At 45.5% G+C, this 27,849-nt stretch overlaps 1 protein-coding gene across 1 annotated transcript in view; it reads left to right on the plus strand.

Annotated features, from left to right (window-relative positions):
• The first annotated feature begins 8,663 nt into the window (after nucleotides 1–8,663).
• Nucleotides 8,664–27,849, plus strand: part of LOC132836646 (tripartite motif-containing protein 54-like) — a 42,161-nt gene continuing 22,975 nt past the window's right edge. Inside the window, exons 1-3 of the mRNA XM_060856036.1 lie at nucleotides 8,664–8,849; nucleotides 21,547–21,708; nucleotides 23,383–23,553. Of these exons, the coding sequence (XP_060712019.1) occupies nucleotides 8,664–8,849; nucleotides 21,547–21,708; nucleotides 23,383–23,553 (519 nt within the window). The remainder of the gene's footprint in view (nucleotides 8,850–21,546; nucleotides 21,709–23,382; nucleotides 23,554–27,849) is intronic.

Consider the following 27,849-nt stretch of genomic DNA (forward strand, 5'->3'; position numbering starts at 1 on the left):
GGGTAGGGGGGTAATGAGTGTTTGTTGTGATGTGGAGAGGGGATAATGAGTGTTTATTGTGTTGGGGGGAGGGGGGCAATGAGTGTTTGTCGTGTTGGGGGAGGGGGTAATGAGTGTTTGTCGTTTTGGGGGAGGGTGTAATGAGTGTTTGTTGTATTGGGTGAGGGGTAATGAGTGTTTGTTGTGTTGGGGGAGGGGGGTAATGAGTGTCCTGTTGGGGGAGGGGATAATGAGTGTTTGTAGTGTTGGGGGGAGGGGGGTAATGAGTGTGGTGTATTGGGGGGAGGGGGTAATGAGTCTTTGCTGTGTTGGGGAGGGGGTAATGAGTGTTTGTTGTGATGTGGAGAGGGGATAATGAGTGTTTATTGTGTTGGGGGAGGGGGGCAATGAGTGTTTGTCGTGTTGGGGGGAGGGGGTACTGAGTGTTTGTCGTGTTGGGGGAGGGGGGTAATGAGTGTTTGTTGTATTGGGTGAGGGGTAATGAGTGTTTGTTGTGTTGGGAAGGGGGTAATGAGTGTCGTGTTGGGGGAGGGGGTAATGAGTATTTGATGTGTTGGGGGTGAGGGGGGTAATGAGTGTTTTTTGTGGTAGGGAGGGGGGTAATGAGTGTTTGTCGTCTTGGGGGGAGGGGGGTAATGAGTGTTTGTTGTATTGGGGAGGGGGGTAATGAGTGTTTGTCGTGTTGGGGGAGGGGTTAATGAGTGTTTGTTTTGTTGGGGGAGGGGGGTAATGAGTGTTTGTTGTATTGGGGAGGGGGTAATGAGTGTTTGTCGTGTTGGGGGGAGGGGGTAATGAGTGTTTGTTGTGTTGGGGGGAGGGGGGTAATGAGTGTTTGTCGTGTTGGGGGGGGGGGGGTAATGTGTGTTTGTCGTGTTGGGGGTAGGGGGTAATGAGTGTTTGTTGTGTTGGGGGTAGAGGGTAATGAGTGTGTGTTGTGTCGTAGATGAGCAACAGCCTTATGTTAATTTTGTTGGAGGGTAACTCCCTCCTTTATGTGCAATGATGTTGTTGTTTCTTTTGATACAGTAAACATTAAACCCTCTTGTGGGCTTTAGATTCTCAAGGATTTTCATAAAAAGGTTGGTGCACCTTTCCCAAGGGCACTTATATCCAAGAAGTACTTACTTTTGGGCACTCAGTTACTTTTTTAATATGAGATATGCAGCAGTCATTTTGCATGTCTGGAGTGGTTTGTAATCGGGAGTAAATTATCCTGGGATTTCTGAAGAATGGCACTGAACTTCATGAAGCCTTAGTCACAGAGTCATAGAGTCACAGAGTCATAGTCACAGTCATAGAGTTGTACAGCATGGAAACAGATCCTTCGGTCCAATCCATCCATGCCTACCAGATATCCCAACCTAATCTAGTCCTACCTGCCAGCACCCGGCCCATACCCCTCTAAACCCTTCCCATTCATATACCCATCCAGATGCCTCTTAAATGTTGCAATTGTAACAGCCTCCATCACTTCCTCTAGCAGTTCATTCCATACACATTCCACCCTCTGCATGAAAATGTTGCCCCTTAGGCCTCTTTTATATCTTTCCCCTCTCAGCCTATGCCCTCTAGTTCTGGACTCCCCCACCCCAGGGAAAGGACTTTGTCTATTTATCCTATCCATGCCCCTCATGATTTTATGAACCTCTGCAGGGTAATCCCTCAGCCTTTGACTCTCCAGGCAAAAAAGCCCCAGCCAGTTCAGCCTCTCCCTATAGCTCAAATTCTCCAATCCTTGGAAATCTTTTTTGAACCCTTTCAAGTTTCACAACATCCTTCCGATAGCAGGGAGACCAGAATTGCACGCAATATTCCAACAATGGCCTAACCAATGTCCTGTACAGTTGCAACATGACCTCCCAACTCTTGTACTCAATACTCTGACCAATAAAGGAAAGCATACCAAACGTCTTCTTCACTGTCCTATCTAACTGCGACTCCACTTTCAAGGAGCTATGAACCTCCAAGATCTCTTTGTTCAGCAACACTCCTTACGACCTTACCATTAAGTGTATAAGTCCTGCTAAGATTTGCTTTCCCAAAATGCAACACCTCTCATTTACCTAAATTAAACTCCATCCACCACTCCTCAGCCCATTGGCCCATCTCTCATAGCCTCATGTCAACAAGTGTCTGAATTAAGATTAGAGTAGTGCTGGAAAAGCACAACAGGTCAGGAAGCATCTGAGGAGCAGGAAAATCAACATTTCAGGCAAAAGCCCTTCATCAGGTGCTGTGCTTTTCCAGCACTACTCTAATTTTGACTCTAATTTCTAGCATCTGCAGTACCCACTTTCACCTATGTGTCTGAATTAAACAACCTCCAGATGATTCCCCCTACTAATCCCCACCACTCAATTGGTGATTGTATAGTGTTCCATCTTGGACACCACTGAAAGGAAGGGTGGAAAGGTCATAGAATGTAATGTTCATCCCCCTGAGCTCAGAAGATCAAGGAATGTTGAATCTGAAGCATTTACCATAATCTTCAGCCAGAAATGCTGATTGGATGATTCATTTCCATCTCTTCCTGACGCCCCAAGCATCAATGCAACCTGCATGATGTTGATAAACAACTGAATGCATTGTAAGATGAAAGATGTTTGAGTTATATATATGAACATAACTCTCTAAAAAGAGTTTGGATTTTAAACTACTTGCACATGGGTGTTGGTTTATTTTTGTGAAGGGTCTTAAAAGTTAACTAGGCTTGTCTTCTCTGATTTTAATCAGTACGCACCTCTTGAAGTTGGTGACTTATGACAGAAGAGAGTAAGTATTGAAAGTCATTGCTTGCTTTGGGTTTAGAATCTTTGAGAGTCGATTTTAGTTTAGAAAAACCCAGATTTGGACAGTTCCAAGAGGACTTGATTGAAGTCAGATGCAAGTCTAGCTCTCCTAGAAAGAGGAGATTATTCAGAGCAGTTAAGGAAATATATTGCCTCAGTGAAAGAGTGCTGTTTGTGAAATTTCCAGACCAGTAGTGTTTGGTTAGTAATCTATCTTGGCTATTCAAAGCTGAGAAAGTCTAAGCTGTCAGTTGTGTGAATCGTAAAATGAACAGATCTCACAGCTCAATGGATTGGAACAGAGATTAGGAAGTTGAGTTAAACATTCGATAGGGAAGAATTTTTTCTGCATTTTGTATAACTGTAAAGTTATAACTGGGCTTGTATTCTCAGTTTTGAAGAATGAGAGATGATCTCATTGAAACCTTTAAATAATTAACACAGCGGAGGAAAGTATGATATTTCCCCTGGTTGAGCAGTCTAGAACGAGAGTACACAACTGAATATAATGGAGTTGTCACATAGGATGGAGGAGAAAAATCAGGTTACTCAAATAGTTGTGAATCTTTGGATTTGTCTATTCCTGTGGAAACTCAGTCTTTAAATATGTTTAAAGTAGAAATTGATAGATGTCAGATTATCGGTGGTGTAAAGGGCAATGGGATAGTGTGGGTAAAAGGCATTTGAAGTGTTCAATTAGTTCTGATTGTATTAAATGGTGGAGCAGGTTTGATGGACTGAATGTCTGCCCCTGTTCCTATCCTTGTAGTCCCAATCCTGGCCACAGCTGGGACTACACGATGAGGTGGTGCTATGCTATAATGTTGAACAGCATTGAGGCTGCTGCAATGGTGTATGTGCGTCAAATACCCTGTCAACTTCCCACACGGTGAGTCAGGAGCTCTCACATCCACAACACCCTGTTCCATATCGCCGGAATGTTAATTTGGTGACATTACTACTCTGGAATTGTTCCCTTTCATATACAAATAAAAGAACATAGTTTTGATTGATAATTAAATTCAACAACCCAGAGAGCAGAAAGATGGTTGGAAAAACCAGAGAGCTACGTGTTTGTCATAAAAGCAAAAATTGCTGGAGAAACCCAGCGGGTCTGGCAATATCTGTGGAGAGAAAACAGAGTTAATATTTTGAGTCCAGTGACCCTACTAATATATTGACTTGGATACAGAGCTGGTTGGAAGACAGGAAGCAGAGTTGGAATAACCAGGCCCTTGTCAGAATGACAGGCAGTGACGAGTCGGGTGCCACAGGGTTCAGTGCTGGGACCCCAGCTGTTTACAATATACATTCATGATTTAGACGAAGGAATTGAATGCTCAATTACACTTGCTGTGTTTCCTACAACTGTACAACACTTCAAATGTACATGATCAATTGGGAAGTGTTTCTGGACTCCCTGAGGTAGTGAAGGTGCTGTAGATATATAAGTCTCTGCGCATTCAAGCCAAAAATTCTAATGATTTGGAGATGCCGGTGTTGGACTGGGGTGTACAAAGTTAAAAATCACACAACACCAGGTTATAGTCCAACAGGTTTAATTGGAAGCTAGTGTGCTTCAACTAAACCTGTTGGACTATAACCTGGTGTTGTGTGATTTTTAACAATTCTAATGACAGCCTTGCGTTTGTAACCCTAAAGGTTCTTTTGACTCTTTTAAAAGTGCTCCCAAGATTATCAACCCCATCAAGAATACAACAGGCATATGCAATGAGTCCCATTCCTGAAAAGAGGTTGGAATCCACCTTAAGTCCAGAGAGTCCCTGTTTTGGTCCCCCTGATCTTTGCCTGCTGTTCCGAGCAAACTAGCTTCCACTCTGCCACCGCTTAAGCCAACGTCACCACCTCCTCCTTCTCAGTCTCTTTATGACCTGACCTGTGGAGGAAGTTTCCAATTCTGGATGAGATGTGAAACCAAAACTTACCCCTCACCTGCTGACTGGCCTAGCCAACCAGATCCAACGCTATTACTACCAAACCATTTGGCATCAATTAGGAACAGGTAATGGCAGAATTGTTCAGCAAGCTGAAGAAGGCTTTCTGTCTGGCATAAAGATATCTTCTCAATATTCTCTACATTACAGAGTCTGACTTTTGTTCAGGGCTTCTGTTTTAGTTGTTGCAAAAGACCTTTTCAAGTTGAAACTCAGAACAGTGGCTGCACTTTAATTTAATCACAGGTCGAAAAGAATATTGTCCAGGAATAACCACATTGCAATCTATCAATGGAATGCTACAACCACATATTTTGCAATTTACTACAGTTATAATTGTAAAATGCTCTATGTTTCCCAACTGTTTTGATCTGAATTACTGTTTTTTTTTCTGATTTTGACCAGACATTCACCTGCTGAGGCATTCAGGTAACCTTGAAAGGAAAACATTTACTACTTCTTAAAATTTAAGGTAGAAACTAGAAAATAGCATCAAAACCCATGATCACTTTTGATTAAAATATGCCCCATGCAAACTGCTACTCCCTTGCTCCCACCCAAAAGCCCCCAAGTGTCTCTTTTTTTTCAAGGACTTATCCAATTCCTTTTCGGCAGTGCATTTCACATCGGAATCATTTGTGGCATTAAGCAATTTCTTCTCAACCCCCCCCACCCCCCCCCCCCCGTGTGTTACTCCGTTTTTCATCATCTGTTCTATCAAAATGTCTCACGATTTGGAAATCTCTACTGATCCCTTCTGAACTTTCTCCACCCTAAAGGAGAATAATCTCAAACTATTCTCAAAACCCACAGTACCTCATTCCTGGAATCATTCTTTGTACTCTGTCCAAGATCTTGATGTTCTTCCTTTACGTCTGGTGCCTACAATCGGGCACAGATCTCCAGCTGGCACCTAACCAGTGATTTATAAAAGTTCACCAGAACTTTTTTAATGTTATACCCTGTACCTCTATTTACATAGCCAAGGATCCATTAGGTAGTTTGACAGCGTTCTCAACCCACTCTCCACCTTCAAAGGTTTCTCACCAGAAACTGGAGTTCTCTTGTTCCTACACCCTTTAAAATTATATAAGTGAGACCACGTTATTTTTCCTTACTTCCTTTCCAAAGTACATAACTTCACACGTTCTCTGCATGAAATTTCATTGGCCATGTGTCTACCCATTTTAGCCGTCTGTTTGTACCCTCCTGAAGTCTGCGACTAACTTTCTCATGTTGGCAGGTTTTGTGTCATTTGCAAACTTTGAAGTTATGCCTTGTTTGCCAAAGTATGGGTCATTGGGAGACAAGGCAGGAGGCCGGAAGAACACAGCAAGCCAGGCAGTGTCGGAGGTGGAGAGGTCGACGTTTCAGGTGTAACCTCTTCTTCAGGACGGTTCAAGTGCGTGTCATTAACAGATATCAAAAAGAGCAATAGCTGTAACCTAATTACTGTATCCGGGCTGCAAACTACTTGACCACTACTGTATCTTTCTGTTTCAGACAGTTCCAAATGGGATGAGAGCGACAGCCCTTGCCATCAAGGCTGCATTCAACCGACTGTGGCATCAAGAAGCCCTGACAAAACTGGAATCGATGGGTATCAAAGGATAAACTCTCTAGTGGTTGGATATATACCTGGCACAAAGGAAGATGGTTGTGGTTTTTGGAGGTCAGTCATCTCAGTTTCAGGACATCACTGCAGGAGTCCCTCAGGTTAGTGTCCTAGGCCCAACCATCTTCAGCTGCCTCACCAATGACTTTCCCTATATCATAAGGTCAGAAGTAGGGATGTTCGCCAATGATTGCACAGTGTTCATCACCATTCGCAACTCCTCAGATACTGAAGCAGTCGATGTCCAATTGCACCAAGATCTGGACAATATACAGGCTTGAGCTGTCAAACATCAAGTAACATTCACACCAACACAAATGCTAGGCAACCAATTAGAGACAATCTAACCACCAACCCTTGACATTCAATGGTGTTTCCATCATTGAATTTCCCACTATCAACATCCTGGGAGTTACCATTGATTGGAAGCTCAACAGGACTCCCCATATAAACAAAGTGGTTGCAAGAGCAGATCAGATAAGCAGGAATATTGAGGCATGTAACACACCTCCTGACTCCCCAAAGCCTGTGCACCAACTACAGAGCCAAGTCACGAGTGTGATGGAATACTCCCCACTGGCTTGGGTGAGTGCAGTCCCAACAACACTCGAGAAGCTTGACACCATCCACGACAAAGCAACCGGCCTGATTGGCACTGCATCCATAAGCAGTGAAACATCAACTTTTGCACCTCCTGATGCTGCCTGCCTTGCTGTGTTCTTCCAGCCTCCTGATGCTGCCTGCCTTGCTGTGTTCTTCCAGCCTCCTGATGCTGCCTGCATTGATGTGTTCCCCCAACCTCCTGATGCTGCCTGCCTTGCTGTGTTCCCCCAGCCTCCTGATGCTGCCTGCCTTGCTGTGTTCCCCAGCCTCCTGATGCTGCCTGCATTGATGTGTTCCCCCAACCTCCTGATGCTGCCTGCCTTGCTGTGTTCCCCAGCCTCCTGATGCTGCCTGCCTTGCTGTGTTCTCCTAGCCTCCTGATGCTGACTGCCTTGCTGTGTTCCCTCAGCCTCCTGATGCTGCCTGCCTGCTGTGTTCCCTCAGCCTCCTGATGCTGCCTGCCTTGCTGTGTTCCCCCAGCCTCCTGATGCTGCCTGCCTTGCTATGTTCCCTCAGCCTCCTGATGCTGCCTGCCTTGCTGCGTTCCCCCAGCCTCCTGATGCTGCCTGCCTTGCTGTGTTCCCCCAGCCTCCTGATGCTGCCTGCCTTGCTGTGTTTCCTCAGCCTCCTGATGCTGCCTGCCTTGCTGTGTTCCCCAGCCTCCTGATGCTGCCTGCCTTGCTGTGTCACTCTCCCTCCTGATGCTGCCTGCATTGCTGTGTTCCCTCAGCCTCCTGATGCTGCCTGCCTTGCTGTGTTCCCCCAGCCTCCTGATGCTGCCTGCCTTGCTGTGTCACTCTCCCTCCTGATGCTGCCTGCATTGCTGTGTTTCCCCAGCCTCCTGATGCTGCCTGCCTTGCTGTGTTCCCCCAGCCTCCTGATGCTGTCTGCCTTGCTGTGTCACTCTCCCTCCTGATGCTGCCTGCCTTGCTGTGTTCCCCCAGCCTCCTGATGCTGCCTGCCTTGCTGTGTTCCCCCAGCCTCCTGATGCTGCCTGCCTTGCTGTGTTCCCCCAGCCTCCTGATGCTGCCTGCCTTGCTGTGTTCCCCCAGCCTCCTGATGCTGCCTGCCTTGCTGTGTTTCCCAGCCTCCTGATGCTGCCTGCCTTGCTGTGTTCCCCCAGCCTCCTGATGCTGCCTGCCTTGCTGTGTTCCCCCAGCCTCCTGATGCTGCCTGCCTTGCTGTGTTCTCCTAGCCTCCTGATGCTGCCTGCCTTGCTGTGTTCCCCCAACCTCCTGATGCTGCCTGCCTTGCTGTGTTCCCCCAGCCTCCTGATGCTGCCTGCCTTGCTGTGTTCTTCCTGCCTCCTGCTCATCTACTTTGTTCCATGGAAAGTCAGTATGGATTTGAGGGGCTGAATGTCCTCTTGTCCGCCATGGTGGTAGCGAAATGGACAGCACTTTGCTCATAAAATGTGAAATTTCTAATAGACTGAGCTTGTATTGTTGAATTATGACGTCTACAATGTGGAATGGAACTGTAACAGCTGCGTGGTTTCAAAGAGGACCCCTTTTGTGAGATCACGATCCGAACCATACAGAATGTGTATTGTGGCATCATCTCCTTATCAACTGGGGGCTTGGGCTCTTGGGTCGAGTTTGTTTTCTTTTATTTTTGTGACAGTACCCCGGGTGTCTCAGCAGGATTCCGAGGGATCCCAGGACAATGCGTTTCTTAGCTGGCATCTGACTGCTCTCCGTCATGAACGTCGCCCATGAAGCACTGGCCAAGGAACTGTCATGCCCTGTGTGCCTGGAGCTGTATACCCCACCCGTGCTCGAACTGCCCTGCGGCCACAATTACTGCAAACAGTGCATCGAGGCAACCCTCTTCTCTCAGAACTGCACCCACGTGAACGGTCACTTCTTTTGTCCCATGTGTAGAAAAGTAGGAAAAACTTGTTGTTCTTAAATGATCATGAGAGCTTGGGGGCTCTGCCCCCCTCATTGTTTCAAGTTAAGTGTTGTCAGAAAAGTTTCTATTATCTGGTATATCTTAATATACATAATTAGACAATTGTCACTTAGCATCCAGGGTGGAAGTACAATGGGGATATAGGAAAGGCAAGGCAGATACGGATTGTCTTCAGAATGACAGGCAGAGACTGGTGAAACAGGCAGCCATTTTGTGGATGATGTTTAGAGGAGTGTTTGGGATACATTTTGAAGTGGTTGAGTGCTAAAAGGTCACAGGAACTAAAACGATAAATTTGTAAAGGCACAGAGAGATTTGTGCAAACACAAATCAGTGAAGGCGGCAGAGTAAGCTGATAAAGCTGATCAAAAGATACTCCAATTATTCAAATGAACAATCTCAAGATAGGGATCAACAGATTTCGAGATAATCACCACAGCGAGGGACAGCACTGGAAAATGGCATCAAGGTAGATGACCAGCCATAGTCCAGAATGGTAGAGCAGCCTTAACTATGTGAATCGCTTCATTTTATTCCAATGTTCTGACAGGATTCTTGAGTTTGCCAAAAGTAAACCGGTGCTCACCCATTGGAAATCACAGGTTTGGCCTTAGTTGGAGTCCATGTCTGTGCACTGCACCTTAGGAAGAGAGTCAAGGGTGCAGAGAAGAGTTAGGAAAATGGTACTAAGGAACTAGGGCTTCAGTTATTTCGAGAGGCCACAGAAGCTGAAATGATTCTTGTTTGAGCAGTTGAGATTAAGGAGATTTTATTGCAGCACTCAAAATTATGAAGGAGGGTCGGTAGCAAAACAAATTTAAAATATTTTCCAAACAAACAGTGAAGATGAGGAGAATATTAGTGAGGGGAAAGGACAGGGAAAGAGACATTATAAAATGAAGAGACCAACTTCAAAGAGGGTGCAGAAGGAGAGCATCTGGATGTAATCAGTGAATAGGTTTTATTTATAGGGACATACAGCCCTCAGTCAAGGAAGTTATAATGAACTTATATAAAACACTAATTCAGTTTCAACTGAAGTACTTTATCCAATTCTGGGCTCCATACTTTAGAAAAGGCATGAAACCTATGGAAGCAGGGTAAATAGTCAAGGTCTTTTCCCTGGGGTGGAGGAGTCCAGAACTACAGGCGTAGCTTTCGGGTGAGAGGGGCAAGATTTAAACAGGACCTAAGGGGCAACTTTTTCAAACAAAGCGTGGTGCATGTTTGGAATGAGTAACCAGAGGAAGTGGTGGAGACTAGTACAATTATAACATTTAATAGGCATCTGGAGGTTATATAGGAAGGGTTTGGAGGGATATGGGCCAAGTGCTGGCAAATGACTTGGTTAGGTTGAGATTTCTGGTTGGCATGGATGGGTTGGACTGAAGGGTCTGTTTCCGTGCTGTATATTTCTATGACTCTATGACTCATAGGCATTCAAAAGGGGCAAGAACATTATCCATTGGGTTTATGTGCCTCCCTCTCCTTCTCTTTGGAGGAGGTTGTAGCCATAGGAATAGGTGCTGATGTAACCTTGGAAAATTGCTGCTGTCCATCTAATATATTTGTGTACGGTTCTAACAGAGCACCTACAGCAGAGGGAGCAGAAAGGTAATGGGGCTGTTGATCAAGTTGACTGTTTCAGCCTATTAACTATGTAACACTCAAAATAACACCATTCAGTTTTAAGGTTAAAAGGCTTCATCTTTGAGCTTACGACGTCAATTAGAGTTTGACTGTTATCTGATGAAGGTTGGTTTATGTGTGGGTTTTAATTGCTTCTCTTAAACTGAAAACGTTTACAACAAAAGGTGACATGACTATGATAAGGCAAACTGTACTTCCAAATGCATTTCTCTAACCCATTGTCCTCTTCATAAAACAATCTTTTAAAAAAAATCGCAAAAATTGTCATTTGCAGGTAAAAGCCAGTGTTGACAAAGAAAATTATCATTCATGACATCAGTCTTTCTACGTTTTTCAGTCTCTACATGCACATTGCATACATAATCATAGAATCCCGACAGTATGGAAGTAGGCCATTTATCCCATTGAGTCCACACTGACCCTCCAAAGAATATCCCACGCGGACCCACTCCCATACTCTATCCCCATAATCCTGTGTTGCCCACAGGCTTATCTACTCAGCCCGCACATCCCTGGCCAATTCAGCATGGCCAATCCACCTAACCTGGACATCTTTGGACTATGGGAGGAAACCCACACGGACATGGGGAGAACGTGCATGCTCAGCACCGATTGTCTCCCAAGGCTGGAATCAAACTCAGGTCCCCGAAGCAGAACTAACCATGGAGCCACTGAGTGCCCAATCGGATCACTTTAAAGTGATTGGATCTTCGAAGGAACCATGTGCATGTTGTTGGCTATTCGTCTGGAATTTGCTCAATGAAGGGATAATGTTCTTTCTCTAGGAACTGCGAGGAGAGTTCAATTTCCTTGGCAATTCCTTCAGAACATGCTATGATGGGAACTCTGTCCGGGTACATAAAGCCCACAACATGCAGGTACAGCAGTTCATAAGTCACTCAGAGGGAATGATGGCATTTGGTGCAAGGCGAATAGAATATAAAAACTGGAATGTGTTGCTACAGTTGTGCAGGTTAATTGGTGAGACCATATCGAGAGTGTGATGTAATTTTGGTCTCCTTTTCTTGCCTCCTCGCGCTACAAGCTGTATTTTTGTGTAGTAACATTTAATAAGGTATATCATCGAAAGCCTTTTGGAAATCTGACATACAGCACAACAGGCTGTCCTTAATCTGTCGAGAGAGTGGCACTGGAAAAGCACAACAGGTCAGGCAGCATCCGAGGAGCAGGAGAATCGACCGTTTTGGGCAAAAACTTTTCCAGCAACACACTCCTGACTCTGATCTCCAGCATCTGTAGCCCTCACTTTCCCCTTTATCTGTACTGCTCGTTGCTGTTTCAAAGGGCTCCAATAAGTTAATAAAATACTGTTTCCCTTCCCCAAAACCATATCAACACTGCCTGATGGCGCGGAGATTTTCTAAGTCTCCTGCTCTAACCACCTTAATAATAAATTCCAGTCTTTTCTTCATGATGGATGGGAAGCTAACAGGATGTAGTTGCTTGCTTCTTGTCTGACCTCTTTCTTGATCAGAGACATTACATCTGCTGTTTTCCAATCTTACTGGAGTTTTTCAGAACCTCAGGAATTTTTGGAAAATTAGAACCAATGATAATTAAAAACTATAATTTCAGCAGCTACTTATTTCACCAACCCAGAATGATGTCAATCAAGTCCTGTGGACTAGTCAATTTTCAGTCCTAATAATATTTGCAGTGCCCTTACCCTGGTGATTGTAATCGCTTGAAGCTCCTCCCTCCTTTTCACCTCCTTCTTCATAATTGTTTCTCAGGTACCATTTCTATTCTCTACAGTAAAGACAGACTCAAAAATTCATCCACTGGTTTTTCCTATTTTCCTATTTAATTCCCCAACACATTTTCTCCAGAAGACACTCATTTACTTACTTTTTGCTTCTAAATACCTGAAGAAACTCTTGACATGTGTTTTCACATTTCTAGTTAGCTTTCCTTATTAATCTTAAGTCATTTTTACTGACCTCGATATTCTGTCAAATCTTTGAGAAGATTTGGAGCTCAGGTTGATGAGGTAACATCAGTGACGAAAGGTCTGAAAGCAAACCTTCCAGCTCAGCGAGCTAACATACAAAACTATTCTGTCCGATCTTCTGATCTTCGACCATCTTGTGGAATTGTACATCTTTTCTCTCAATTTAATACTAACTTTAACCTCATTCATTTGCCAGTAGTGGTATTTCTCATTATTCTGAGTATTCTGAAATATCTCCTTAAATATCTACCACTGTATTTCCGCTGACCTATCCTGTAAGTTAATTTTCCAGGTGCACTTCAGTCTGTTGCCATGTCCTCATAATTGCCCGTATTTAAGTTTGAAATATTAGTTTTCAATTCATTCTTCTCTTCCTCAAAGTAAAATGCGATATTAAGTTCAATTATGATCACTGTTTCCTTGGGGCACTTTCACAATGAGATCAACAATTTTAATTGCACGTTGCCAAATCTAGTACAGCCTGCCCACTGTTTGGATCTAGAATATGAGGCATTAAGAAACTATTCTGAAAATACTAAAACTCATTGCCCATGTCACCTTTGCCAAGATTATTCATTCACCCATCATAGTTTAAAATCACCTAAAATCATCACTGTACCTTTCTCATAAGCCTCCATTATTTCTTCTATTATACCTCATTATACAGCGAGATCATTGTTAAAGGGTATACAAACCACATGACGAGTGAATTCTTACCTTTACTATTTCTTGTCTCCACCCAAACTGATTCGATAGCTCAGTGTCAGAAATAAATGAATCAATTTTATACTACCAATGTCATCGTTGATTAACAGAGCTACTCCTCCATATTTTCCTTGCTGCTAACATCTAAAATGTTATGTACCCTTAAATACTCATGCACTCTTAGGTTGAATGCTCTGTCATGTCCTACCACACTCTGATCATCATTTTTCTACTTAGTTATTTTCCTTCGTTTTCTTTATTCATTGCAAGTTTGATCTCACGTCGCCAGCATTTAGCTTAAAGCTCTTTGTCCCACTTTGGCTTTACCAGCATGACACTGGCTTTCCAACTCACCAGAGTAATAATCCCAGTGTGGTTCGGATCAATGCTGTCCCAATAATACAGTTCCCACTTTTCCCAGTATTGGTACAAGTGTCCCATGAATTGAAATCGCTTTATTGCCCACCAATCTTTGAAACCCTCAGTCAGTTTATTAATCTAGTTTACCAATTTCAATTCGCATGCGGCTCATGGAGTAATCCAAGCATATTATCTTTGGGCCTCTGCCTTTCAATTTAGCCCAAGCTGCTCTTTCTTACTTAGCAAATCCTCTTTCCTAGTTGTATTTATGTCATTAGTCTCCATGGGCCACAGTCCCCTCCCACTGCAAATTCCTCTCCAGCCCAAAGTAGATGTTCCAACCAATGACACTGTACTGACAACTCTTGCTCTCAGCTGCAGACAACTGTGTTGATCTCCCTGACTATACTGTTCCCTAACAGCACCATGTTCCTATTAATGCACCACTTGAATAACTTCCTGTGCTATGGTGCTGTGGTCAGTTTGTAATCCATCCCTCAACCACTCCTTTCATCCACAGCCTTGAACCAGTTTTACAATTGCAAATCAAGATTAGGGTGGTGCTGGAAAAGCACAGCAGATCAGGCAGCATCCGAGGAGCAGGAAAATAATTTCTGATGAAGGACTTTTGCCTGAAACGTCGATTTTCCTGCTCCTCAGATGTTGCCTGATCTGCTGTGCTTTTCCAGCACTACTCCAATCTTGACTATTCGGCCGGCACGGTGGCACAGTGGTTAGCACTACTGCCTCACAGCACCAGAGACATGGGTTCAATTCCCGCCTCAGGCAACTGTCTGTGAGGAGTTTGCACATATTCCCCATGCCTGCGTGGGTTTCTTCCGGGTGCTCCGGTTTCCTCCCACAGTCCAAAAATGTTCAGGTTAGGTGAATTGGCCATGCTAAATTGCCCGTAGGGTTAGGTGAAGGGGTAAGTGTAGGGGAATGAGTCTGGGTGGGTTGCTCTTCAGAGGGTCAGTGTGGACTTGTTGGGCTGAAGGGCCTGTTTCCACACTGTAAGTAATCTACTCTAATCTCCAGCATCTGCAGTACCCACTTCTGCCTTACAATTGCAAATGCTGAGTTCCTCCTCCTTCTCCCTGATGTGCCTCCACACTTTCCTCACTCACAATCACACCTTCCTGAACCGGACCACTGACCAAATCAGATGACCTAAAAGGTGTGACTGCCTCCTGAGGCAAAGTGTTCAGGTAATGTTCACCGCTCCTTGAAGTGTTGCAGTGTCTGCAGCTTGATCTCCAACTCAAATCCTGAACCAAAGTTCCAGGAGTCACAGACTCTTACTGTAGCGATTGCAACAAGGGCAGCCAGATGGACCACATAGAATAGGAGTTCCCTGATTGGGGCTGTTAACCTGGTCCAATCAGGGAGCCCTGGCTGACAGATGTAAACAGGAGTGTCAGAGGTCCTGTTCACTCTGAGGGAGCGGGATCAATGTCAAAGGCTCTCCAAATGTAAATCAAGGGTGACTTAGTGATGGGATACTGACCTTGGAGTTATTTCATTACACCGGACGGATTTGCCCTGAATTACATCACCATCCAAGAACTTCTACATTCACACCATCTGCCATGCCTTTTTTACTGTGCCTTAACTAATTAGTTAATTCATTATAATTAAATTACTATTTCATCTCACTACCACTTATGGGATAAGTAAACCTTAAATATCCAATAAAACACACCATTTAAGAATAAATGAACGATGGAATATTAGTTTCTTTTATAACAGTAGATATTTAAGATTGTTCAAAAAATTTTACATTAGTTTTTCCAAATTTCAGCACTTTACACACACTCGCTAATAGCAGCTACTAACCAATCAACTTCTGAATTTCTTGTGATGTTATTGTTTGCTTATTTGCATCTTTTCAGTTGGATCTTTTTCTTGTTCAGCCTCAGGTTTATCAAGCTCTCTCCAGCAGTTATATTAGATTCTGTCTGTGGTCTGTGATGGTTTCCTCAAGTTTATCTCCACATCCATTTAGTCAGGAGATCAGCCATGATAGTGTCCACTCCAGCAAAATCGCTGACTGTCTCATGCTCTGCATTGATCCCCTTCTGGAGCAGTAGAAATGCCGAGCAGCTTGCACGATTACCTGATTGGCATTCAGTATGTCGTTAGAAAGCTGTTCCTTCCATCCAACTTCACTCAACAGTGACCAGCCTTCACATCCCCAGTAATAATGGCCTTTGCCTTGGCGTGCTTAGCAAAATTTCTTTCAATAGTTGGCACAGCATGTTGAGATCTCTTCAAAGCTTTACTGCGGTCCATTACTATGGTTCGAATCCATTCTGCAAGAGTTGTCACTTTTGCAATTACTCCCTTCTTTTCTAGCTCCGATGTCTTCATCTTCAGATTGGACTGGAGGGCAGGAGGGACTCTCCTTGGCAATTATTGAATTGCTCTCGCACTCAACCACTATAATAAATGGCAGAAGACTTAAAGAGCATTGATTATAGACGGATCTGGGCATAGAGGTCCATAGATCCCTGAAAGGGGCAACACAGGTGGATAAGGTGGTCATACTGCACCCTTCCCTTCATTGGCCGAATGTAACAGTTGGCGAGTTATGTTATAGCTGTATGAAACTTTAGTGAGGCCAAATTTGGAATATTCTGGTCGCCTCACGACCAGAAAGATGCTTTGCAGAGATTCCAGAGAAGTTTTACCAGGATGTTATTTGGTCTGGAGGAGGTTTTAGCTATGAAGGGAGGTTGGACAAACGCCAAATTGTTTTCACTGAAAAGACAGGGGGTGAGGGGACGATCTGTCAGAACTCTACAAAATTCGGAGAGACATAGGTAGGGTGGACAGTCACAGGCTTTTTTTCCCAGGGTAGGCACAGGTTCAAAGTGAGAGGGGGTAGTATGGGGAAAATCTTTCACCCAGAGGGTAGTCAGCATCTGGAATGCACTGCCAATGGAGGTGCTTGAAGCAGGCATGTTAGCAACATTTAAGGGGTATCATGGTAGACACGTTAGTGGGAGGTGAACAGGAACAGTGTAAGGGCAATAAGCGGTCTAAATAAAGATTACAATCAGCACAGGTTTGCTGGCCAGTGGGTCCTATTCTTGTGCTGGATTGTATACTATATTCATCAGCTAGGCATCCGAGACCTGCAAAAACATTTCTGTTATCTTCTATGATTTGTCCAATAATAAATTATTTGGTGCCCTGCAAAATGCTGGGACATTTGCGGTTATTAGTTCAAGCTTTAACTTTCTTCAGTTGAGGTGAGTGGATGTTGTTTAACGTCTACTGTCTGGAACTGAGGTCTTCATTCTTCCCAGTGCACTGGGCTCTCAGTTTCACTTGTCCGCCTGGGGTGACTATTATTCCATCAGATAAACCTCAACCTTATCTTCCATGTTTCCATTCCTGGGTCACCATTTTGCACCACGTTGTAAGGTCTGGGATGCTCACGCTGTTACAGGAATCACCAGTCTCTATCTGACACATCATACTCTCCTTCTGCAGTCATCACCCATAACAGTCACAATCCAGATCTAACAATACCACCTTGCTGTATGGTATAGAGTGATTCATCAGCATCATCTGTTATCTTTCCAGCAGCCGTTTTTAAAGACTTGCTTCTCTTCCTTGAAAACAAAGTGATTTAGCTTCTTCCAGTTAAAGCACTGCTTTCCCTACGCTGGATATCTTTCCTTTCTATTCACAAGGCATCCTCCACAACATTTAAATCCTGTCATCCAGCCTTGATCTTTATTCTGCCTCATATGGAATTGCTTTACTTTTCCCATTCTGTTGGGCTTGTTTACTCTCAGTATAAGGTATTGACTGTCCTTGCATTAATATTGAATGTAAGTTTGCTCGCTGAGCTGGAAGGTTCACTTTCAGACGTTTCGTCACCATACTAAATAACATCTTCAATGAGCCTCCGGACGAAGCCTTTAATATTCTCTATTTGATGACTAATATCCTCAGAGCTTCTGCACAGGGATAGCTTTCCCTCAGTAAATGGCAGGATCTCTTTTCCAAAAACAATCCAATTTCTGATATTTCAGGGTTGGTCGGAATTCAGATTCAGCTTGATGTCACAGTGCAGTCATGTATTGATCAACATTTTCCCTTTCTTCCTGATCTGTGATGTTAAACACATATCATTTACAAGTAAAATTGGCTTTTAATATTTCTCCAATTTAGATTTCCTGCTTCTCAATGAGAACTACAGTACAATAAAGTTTGCAGCACATTTCCCTAGCATTGACAGAATTGCTAACCTTGTTTGTTCTGGTATTCTGTTCAACTCTGTATTTATTTCACAATTTTGTCATTAAGACTAGTAGTCATCCCAATTCTATCTTGTCTCATTTTCCATCGCCATTGTGGCAGGGATTGGAAACTTCAAAGCCACTCTGACTCACCCAGTAATACAAAGTTGTAGATACAATTCCAAATAGTCCATACTGTTTCTTACCCTAGCTTTCCTCCAGCTTTCAAAATCCACATTATTTCACCTGCTCAGTTCTGACACTGTGGTTCACATGTAAGCTTTAATGCTTTGTCTTATTAAACTGAAAGCACTTGGAAAGATCAAGTCACTGTGCGCTCATAAATGCATTTCATAGAGTCCCTACAGTGCCATTCAGCCTATTAAGTCTGCACTAACCCTCTGACGAGAATCCCACCCAAACCCAGACCCCTACTCTATCCCCATAATATGACTAAACCACCTAGCCTTCACATCCCTAGACATTATGGACAATTCAGCATGGCTAATCCACCTAACCTGCACATCTTTGAACTGTGGAATGGGAGGAACCATTAACATAGAAAATAGGCACAGGAGGAAGCCATTCGGCCCTTCGAACTCGTGAGCACCAGAAGGAAACTCACACAGAGAACGTGCAAAATCCACATGGACAATCACCTGGAATCGAACTTGGGGCCTTTGCGCTGTGAGGCAGCAGTGCTAACCACTGGGGGATCCTTAGTGGGGGAGTAGGAGTTGGAGTTGGGTGGGGGTGGTGCATGTCAATTGGTTGGATGACCAGCGTGGATCAGATTGATCCCCATTCTGGCCGAGATGGATTTGGAATCTGTCTCCTTGCCCCACCCACAGTGGAGCTCATTTGGACCTGGACCTGCCTTTGGAGTAAACCTGGAGCTGATAAATCTATCAAAACTTGTTACAGATTGAAAAGAATATTGTTTTGAAAAGAGGCTTTTCTGAGGTTAAGCAGAAAACAAGAAATGCAACTAATTGCCAGTTCAACAGAGAAAGCATTGCATATGGAACAAGAGAGGGTTGCTGAATTAGCCTGTAATTGACCTCAGAATGAGTCAACTTACCGTGATCACAGCAGGGATAAGTAGTGTCTCTAGGCCAGGAGACCCATGTTCAAGTCTCATCTGTCCTGAGCCCCATTCCTGATGAAGGGTGTTTGCCCAAAACATCGATTCTCCTGCTCCCCGGATGCTGCCTGACCTGCTCTGCTTTTCCAGCACCACACGCTTGACTTGTGAACTGACTAGTTCAACCTTAGAACACAGCTCACCGCAATAACATAATGCAAAGCCTTATGTAATGTAGCTTGCTCTGAACAAAACCAACAGACATACACCAGTCACTCATGAGAAGGATTTCAAATGGTGAGAACAGTTGTATTTATATAATGCTGTTAACAACAACATAATGATCCAAAATGCTTTAAAGCAACACAAGGGTGTATACTTAAGTGAGAAATCAGGAGGGCAGAAAAGGGACATGAGATATCTTTGGCAAGTACGGTTAAGGAGAATCCAAATGGATTTTAGAATACATTAAGGACAAAAGGGCAACTACGGAGAGAATAGGACACCCTCAAAGATCAGCAAGGCAGCGTTTGTGTGGAGCTGCAGGAGATGAGGCAGATACTAAATGAGTATTTTGCATCAATGTTATTGTAAGAAGGACATGGAGGATATAGAATGTGAGGAAACAGATGGTGACATCTTGAAAAATGTCCAGATTACAGAGGACGTGGTGCTGGATGTCTTAAAATGCAAAAAGGTGAATAAATCCCGAGGACCTGATCAGGAAGCTAGGGAAGTGATTGCTGGGCCCCTGCTAAAATATTTGTATCATCGATAGTCACAGGTAAGGTGCCGGAAGACTGGAGGTAGTGCCATTGTTTAAGGAAGGTGGTAAGGAAAAGGCAGGGAGCTAAAGACAGGTGAGCCTGACATCAGTGGTGGGCAAGTTGTTGGAGGGAAAATGAGGGACAGGATTTATATGTATTTGAATAGGCAAGGACTGATTCGGGATAGTCAACATGGCTTTGTACATAGGAAATCATGTCTCACAAACTTGACTGAATGTTTTGAAGAAGTGATGAAGAGGACTGATGAGGCAGAGCGGTAGACATGATCTATATGGACTTCAGGAAGGTGTTCGACAAGGTTCCTCATGGTAGAAGTTAGCAAGGTTAGATCTCACGGAATACAGGGAGAACTAGCCATGTGGATACAGAACTGGCTCAAAGGTAGAAGATTGAGGGTGGTGATGCTTTTCAGACTGGATGCCTGTGACCAGTGGTGTACCACAAGGATCGGTGCTGGGTCCACTGCTTTTCATCATTTATACAAATAATTTGAATGTAAACATAGGAGGTATAGTTTGTAAGTTTGTAGATGACACCAAAATTAGCGATGTAGTGGACAGTGAAGAAGGTTACCTCAGAGTACAATGGAATCTTGATCAGATGGGTAAATGGGCCAAAGAGTGGCAGATGGATTTTAATTTAGATAAATATGAGATGCTGTATTTTAGAAAGCCAAATCAGGGTAGGAATTATACCTTAATGGTAAGGTCCTAGGGAGTGTTGTTGAACAACGAGACCTTGGACTGAAGGTTCATAGCTCCTTGAAAGTGGAATCACAGGTAGATAGGATAGTGAAGAAGGCGTTTGGTATGCTTTCCTTTATTGGTCAGAGTATTGAGTACAGGAGTTGGGAGGTCATGTTGCAGCTGTACAGGATATTGGTTAGGCCACTGTTGGAATATTGCGTGCAATTCTGGTCTCCTTCCTATCGGAAGGATGTGGTTGCCAGAGTTAGAGTATTTGACTACAGGGAGAGGCTAAATAGGCTGGGGCTGTTGTCTGTAAAGCGTCGGAGGCTGAGGGATGACATTATAATGGTTCTTAAAATCATAAGGGGCATGGATAGGGTAAATAGGCAAAGTATTTTCCCTGGGGTAGGGGAGTCCAGATCTAGTTCAAAGTTTGTACGAAGATTTGTAGCTTGGGTGCTTGTTGTTGTGGTTCTGTTTGCCGAGCTGGGAATTTGTGTTGTAGATGTTTCGTCCCCTGTCTAGATGACATCCTCAGTGCTTGGGAGCCTCCTGTGAAGCACTTCTATGATCTTTCCTCCAGCATTTCCTCCAGATTCAAACCACTACAAATGTCAGAGGAAAGATCATAGAAGCGCTTCACAGGAGGCTCCCAAGCACTGAGGAGTCCAGATCTAAAGGGCATGGGTTTAGGGTGAGAGGGGTAAGATATAAAAGAGACCTAAGGGACAACCTTTTCATTCAAAGGGTGGTGCGTGTATGGAATGAGCTGTCAGAGGAAGTGGTGGAGGCTGGTACAATTACAGCATTTAAAAGGCATCTGGATGGGTATATGAATTGGGAAGGGTTTAGAGAGATATGGGCCAAGTGCTGACAAATGGGACTAAATTGGGTTGGGATATCTGGTCGGCGTGGATGAGTTGGACTGAAGGGTCTGTACATCTCCATAACTCTAAATACTTTCGACGCACCGCCTCATTTCAAATTTTGGTAGCATGGCAACCAATTTGCACAGAGCAAGCTCCCACAAACAATAACATGCTAATGAACGGGTAACTTACCGAAGTGATATGGCTTGAATTTAGCCAGGACAAGCTTGAAACTCACATAAACATGAGGACAATTGCTCTAATGCATTTGTTGTTTGCTTAATTAACATCCCTTCTCAGCTCACCTACCTGCGTGGAAAAGGGATCGGGATTTTAAAACGAAACATTTTTGCAGAAAATGTGCTGGACAAGTTTAAGCAGGAGTTGGAGATTATCTGCAACAAGGAACTGAGCCAGAAAACTCAAATGTGTGACAAGCATGAAGAGGAACTCATGAATCTGGTGAGTGTTGCAGTTCCATTTTAAAGAAGCTGTGGGCGGCACGGTGGCACAGTGGTTAGCACTGCTGCCTCACAGCGCCTGAGACCCGGGTTCAATTCCCGACTCAGGCGACTGACTGTGTGGAGTTTGCACGTTCTCCCTGTGTCAGCGTGGGTTTCCTCCGGGTGCTCCGGTTTCCTCCCACAGACCAAAGATGTGTGGGTCAGGTGAATTGGCCATGCTAAATTGCCCGTAGTGTTAGTTAAGGGGTAAATGTATGGGTGGGATTCGCTTCGGCGGGTCGGTGTGGACTTGTTGGGCCGAAGGGCCTGTTTCCACACTGTAAATCTAATCTAATCTAATCTAATCTACACACATTTTCTTTTTCCCCTAAGTCCATTTCCCTCATGGTTACTTCAGTTGGCTCCAAATTTTTTTACTTGGATAATTTGTTTCGGTGAGGACGCAGACTTCAAGCACCAGCTGAAAAGGGGGCGACACTGACGAGAAACCACCCCACCCCAATATACCCCCCCCCGGGTCCATGCCATTTTTTAGAGGAGCAACATTTCCTCCTGTCTCCCCAACCCTTAAAGTGACCAGAGGCTTTGCAGGCAAATTCCACAAACTTTCCACTTCTTGCCCGTGCTGAGGCTAAACAAACATAAACGAAGGTGAGGAGAGAATGGGAACCCATCACCCTCACACACAAGCAATGAAGGTTTCACACCAGAAACTTCCTGCCTCCTCTGATTCCCAACAACAGTCCCTCCACAACTGGATAATCTAGGAGACACAAAATACAACTGAGAATACCAACTTCAGGTGAACTGGTCTATAATTTCTGATTTTCTCTGCCTCCCCTATTTAAAAGCGAGCATTTGCTATCCTCCAATCTGTAGCAACTGTTGTTCTATGGAATCTTGGGAGTTGACCATCGACACGTCCCACTATTTCTAGGGCCTCTTCCTGAGATGTAGCTTGTCAGGCCTTGGGGATTTATCAGCCTTCAGTCCCACAGATTTCCTCAACTCCATTTCCCAACTAATACTGATTTCCTTCACTTCCTCCCTCTCACTAAATGCTGTGCTCCCAACATTTCCTGTATTTGTGCCCTCCTTTGTGAACACCGAATCAAAGCGTGAATGTAGCTGATCAGCCATTTCTTTGTTCCCAAGTATCAAGTCTCCCATTTCTGTCTGTAAGAGAGCTACATTCATCTTCAGCAACACCTTTCTCCTCACAAACCTATAAAAATCTGACTGTAAAAGTTGTGTGTTCCTCAGAAACTTACACATGTGCTCTGTTTTCCCTTTCTTAATTAATCCCGTTGTCCTCCATTGCTGAATTTAGCATAGCCATGCTAAATTGCCCACAGTGTTAGGCACGTTAATCAGGGGTAAAAATGGGAAATGGGTCCGGATGGGTTACTCTTTGGAGGGTCGGTGTGGACTTGTTGGGCCGAAGGGCCTGTTCCCACACTGTAGGGAATCTAATCTAATCAGATATACTCAGACACTGCAAATGAATCAGAGGTCTCATGAATCATGTTCCTGACATCACAATGTGCAATTTCTTCTCTAATGTAAGAGTCTAAGTGAGTCTCAGGGTTGTGTTGGTGAACCAGAAGGTGAGATGCACCACACAGCGTCTGACAATGTTCCTTCACTATCCCAAGTTGTGCTGTTTTCACAGATGTGCTTACACGATGATATGCCCATATGCAGCATCTGCAAGCTGTTTGGAGACCACAAGTCTCACAATGTCGCTAAGCTCTCCGATGTTTATCAACAAAGGAAGAAATGTTTCACTGAAGATATGAAGTCTCTCCACATGAGGAGTGAGAACGCATCAGGAACCATCCAGGTACCTGCCCCAATCTGATCAACCATTCTCATCTGCAGAAATATCTAGTGTTTACTACTCTATCTCAAATCTGACTGAGCCAAAGACAGGGATGTGGCCCCTTGCTGATCAGGTCTGAATCACTTCCCCACTCCCATTGGCTATCAGAGACACCTAACAATGAGCAGGCAGCTTAGCAGGTCGAGGGGGGTAGCTCAGTCAGAACATGTCCCATATGAGAGTAGGAACTTCAGTATTTGGAAGGTTCTCAGGTTCCTGTATAGTGTCTCAGGGCTCCGAGAACATCACTGACTGCTGCTGAACTGCTGAAAACCACACGTGCCAGGTGAGGAAGACAGGACAGACTCAGCTCTGAAGGCCCACAGTTTGACAATCCCTCACTCATCCATCTCCAGGTATTCCCAATGATCAGTGGTTACTCAGGAGAGGAAAGTTTTCCTGATATGAATTAGATCCAGTGAGAGGTATGGAGACTGTTGGAACGGTCAATACTGGCCCAAGACTAAGCAAAACATGGACCATAAACACATCCCACACTGACCCCTATTCTAATGTCCATACTGATCCTATACTGAACTTAGTTCTGATCCTGTACGAAGCTATATTGATGCCCATAGTGATTTCCAAAATGATCCTATACTGACCCCCCATACAGACCCAATACTGAGGTCCATTCTGACCCAATACTGAGGTCCACACAAACCGAAGACTGAGGTCAAAAGTAATTCACCCCACCCCACTCCAATGCTATTTAAACATACATTATGAAGAAATTCTGTGCATATGCCAATGGAAGACACAATTCCTACTCCTATATCTACACTACATAACTGTACCGACAGCACACAACCAGTACTCATAGTCCATATGAGTCACAACAGTCCATCCCTGTACCTACATCTTTAACGGAAAAGTACAACCATAACAGTACCTTCACCACATTCCAATGTTAGTACATAGACCTCGGACTGACACCCCACTAAGCAAGCACTGAGCACTGTACCAAGACGCCACATAGAAATCCATGCTAAGATACAGAACAGACCCCTCACTCATATCCCACATCAAGACCCCACACCAGTTCCCCTAATGAAACGCTGCACCAAACATCCAAAATGCAGCGAAATCGATGTTTCGGGCAAAAGCCCTTCATCAGGAATAAAGGCAGTGAGCCTGAAGCGTGGAGTGATAAGCTAGAGGAGGGTGGGGGTGGGGACAAAGTAGCATAGAGTACAATAGGTGAGTGGGGGAGGGGATGAAGGTGATAGGTCAGGGAGGAGAGGGTGGAATGGATAGGTGGAAATGAAGATAGGCAGGTAGGAAAAGTCCGGACAAGTCCGGACAAGTCATGGGGACAGTGCTGAGCTGGTAGTTTGGAACAAGGGTGAGGTGGGGGAAGGGGAAGTGAGGAAACTGTTAAAATGGACCCTCCTCATATCTCTTCACACTTCAGGGACACTGCCTTTATTCCTGATGAAGGGCTTTAGCCCGAAACGTCGATTTCGCTACACTTTGAATGCTGCCTGAACTGCTGTGCTCTTCCAGCACCATTAATGCAGAATCTGGTTTCCAGCATCTGCAGTCATTGTTTTTACAAACGCTGCAACAAGACCCCTGACCCAAACCACTCACCGAGAGCCCACACTGAGGCAACACAGTGAGACACCACACTGAGGGACCACAGTGAGACCCCACACTGAGGGACCACAGAGAGATCGCACAATGAGGGACAACAGTGAGATCCCACACTGAGGCACCAAAGTCAGAACCCACACAGAGGGACCACAGAGAGACCCCACACTTAGGCACCACAGTGAGACCCCACACTGACACGCCACAGTGAGACCCCACACTGAGGCACCAAAGTAAGAAACCATACTGAGGGACCACAGTGAGATCTTACACTGAGGGACCACAGGTACACCCAACACAGAGGGAGTACAGTGAGACCCCACACTGAGGGACTACAGAGAGACCGCACAATGTGGGACCACAGGAAGACCCCACACTGAGGCACCACAGTCAGAACTCACACTGAGGGACCACAGTGCGACCCCACATTGAGGGACCGCAGTGAGACCCCACAAGGAGTCACCACAGTGTGACCCCACAATGACCACCTCAGTTAGACCCACTATGAGGGTTCCTAGAGACACCCCACAATGAGAGACCACACTGAGACGCCACATTGACACCTCACACTGAGACACCACAATGAGACCACACACTGATGGACCAAAGTGAGATCCCACACTGAGGGACGACTGTGAGACCCCACACTGATGGACCACAGTGAGACCTCACACAGAGGCACCACATTGAGAAACCACATTGAGGGACCACAGTGATACCCCACAATAAGGCACCATCATGAGACCCCACACTGAGGCGCCACAATGAGTCTACACACTGAAGGATCACAGAGAGATCTCACACTGAGGGACCATAGTGAGACCCCACACTGAGGGACCATAGTGAGATCCCACACTGAGGGACAATAGTGAGGAACCACAGTGAGACCCCACTCTCAGGGAATACAGAGAGACTACACACTGAGGGATCACAGTGAGACACCACAGCTAGACTCCACACTGAGGCACCGAAGTGAGACCCCACATTGAGGCACCACACCGACACCCGACACTGAGGGACCACAGTGAGATCCCACACTGAGGCAGAACAGTGAGACCCCACACTGACAGACTACAGTGAGACCCCACACTGAGGCGCCACATTGAGACCCCGCACTGAGGGGCCAGGTGAGACCCCACACTGAGGGACCACAATGAGACACCAACTGAGACACCACAGTGAGACCCCACACTGAGGCACCACAGTGAGACTCCACACTGAGGCACCACAGTGAGACCCGACACTGAGGGACCACAGTAAGAACCCATAATGAGGCACCTCAATGAGACCACACACTGATGGTCCACAGACAGACCCCACACTGAGGGACAACAGTGAGACCCCACACTGAGGCACCACAGTGAGACCCCGCACTGTGGCACCACAGTGAGATCCCACACTGAGGCAAGTCAGTGAGACCCCACACTGAGGCACCACAGTGAGACCCCGCACTGTGGCACCACAGTGAGACCCCATAATGAGGGACTGTGGTGAGACCCCACACTGAGGCACCATGGTGAGACCCCACACTGAGTCACCACAGTGAGACTCCAAACTGACGGACCAAAGTGAGACCCCACACTGAGGCACGACAGTGAAACCACATATTGTGGCACCATAGTGAGACCCCACACTGGGGACCACAGTGAGACCCCACACTGAGGCACCACAGTGAGTCCCACAATGAGACACCACAGTGAGACCTCACACTGAGGCAGCACAGTGAAACCCCACACAGTGGGACCACAGTGAGCCCTCACACTGTGACACCACAGTGAGACGCCACATTGAGGCATGACAGTGAGACCCCAAAATGAGGGACCACAGTGAGACACCACACTGAGGCACCACACCGAGACGTTACACTGAGGCACGAGAGTGAGATGCCGCACTGAAGGACCACAGTGAGAACTCACACTGAGACACCACAGTGAGACCCCTCACAACGGGACCACAGTGAGACCCCACATAACAGGACCACAGTGAGACCTCACACTCAGGCACCACAGTGAGACCCCACACTGAGGCACCACAGTGAGATCTCACACTGAGACACCACAGTGAGGCCCGACACTGAGCCTCAACAGTGAGACCCCACACTGAGGCACCACAGTGAGACCCCACACTGAGGCACGACAGTGAGATCTCACACTGAGACACCACAGTGAGACCCCACACTGTGACCCCACACTGGGGCACCACAGTCAGATCTCACACTGAGACACCACAGTGAGACCCCACACTGTGACCCCACACTGGGGCACCACAGTGAGATCTCACACTGAGACACCACAGTGAGACCCCACAATGAGGGACCACAGTGAGACCCCATACTGAGACACTGCAGTGAGACCATACACTGAGGTACCCCAGTGAGACCCCACTCTGAGGCATCACAGGGAGACATCAAACTGAGGCACCACACCGTGACGTCACACTGAGGCTCCACAGTGGGAAAACACACTGAGGGACTTCAGTGAGGTCTGACACTGAGGGACCACAGTAAGACCCCATTCTGAGGCACCACAGTGAGACTCCACATTGTGGCACCACAGTGAGACCCCACACTGAGGGACCACAGTGAGACATCGCACTGAGGGACCACAGTGAGACCCCACACTGAGGGACCACAGTGAGACCCCGCACTGAGGGACCACTGTGAGA

This window comes from Hemiscyllium ocellatum, chromosome 47, assembly GCF_020745735.1.
Source record: "Hemiscyllium ocellatum isolate sHemOce1 chromosome 47, sHemOce1.pat.X.cur, whole genome shotgun sequence".
Classification (NCBI taxonomy): Eukaryota; Metazoa; Chordata; class Chondrichthyes; order Orectolobiformes; family Hemiscylliidae; genus Hemiscyllium; species Hemiscyllium ocellatum.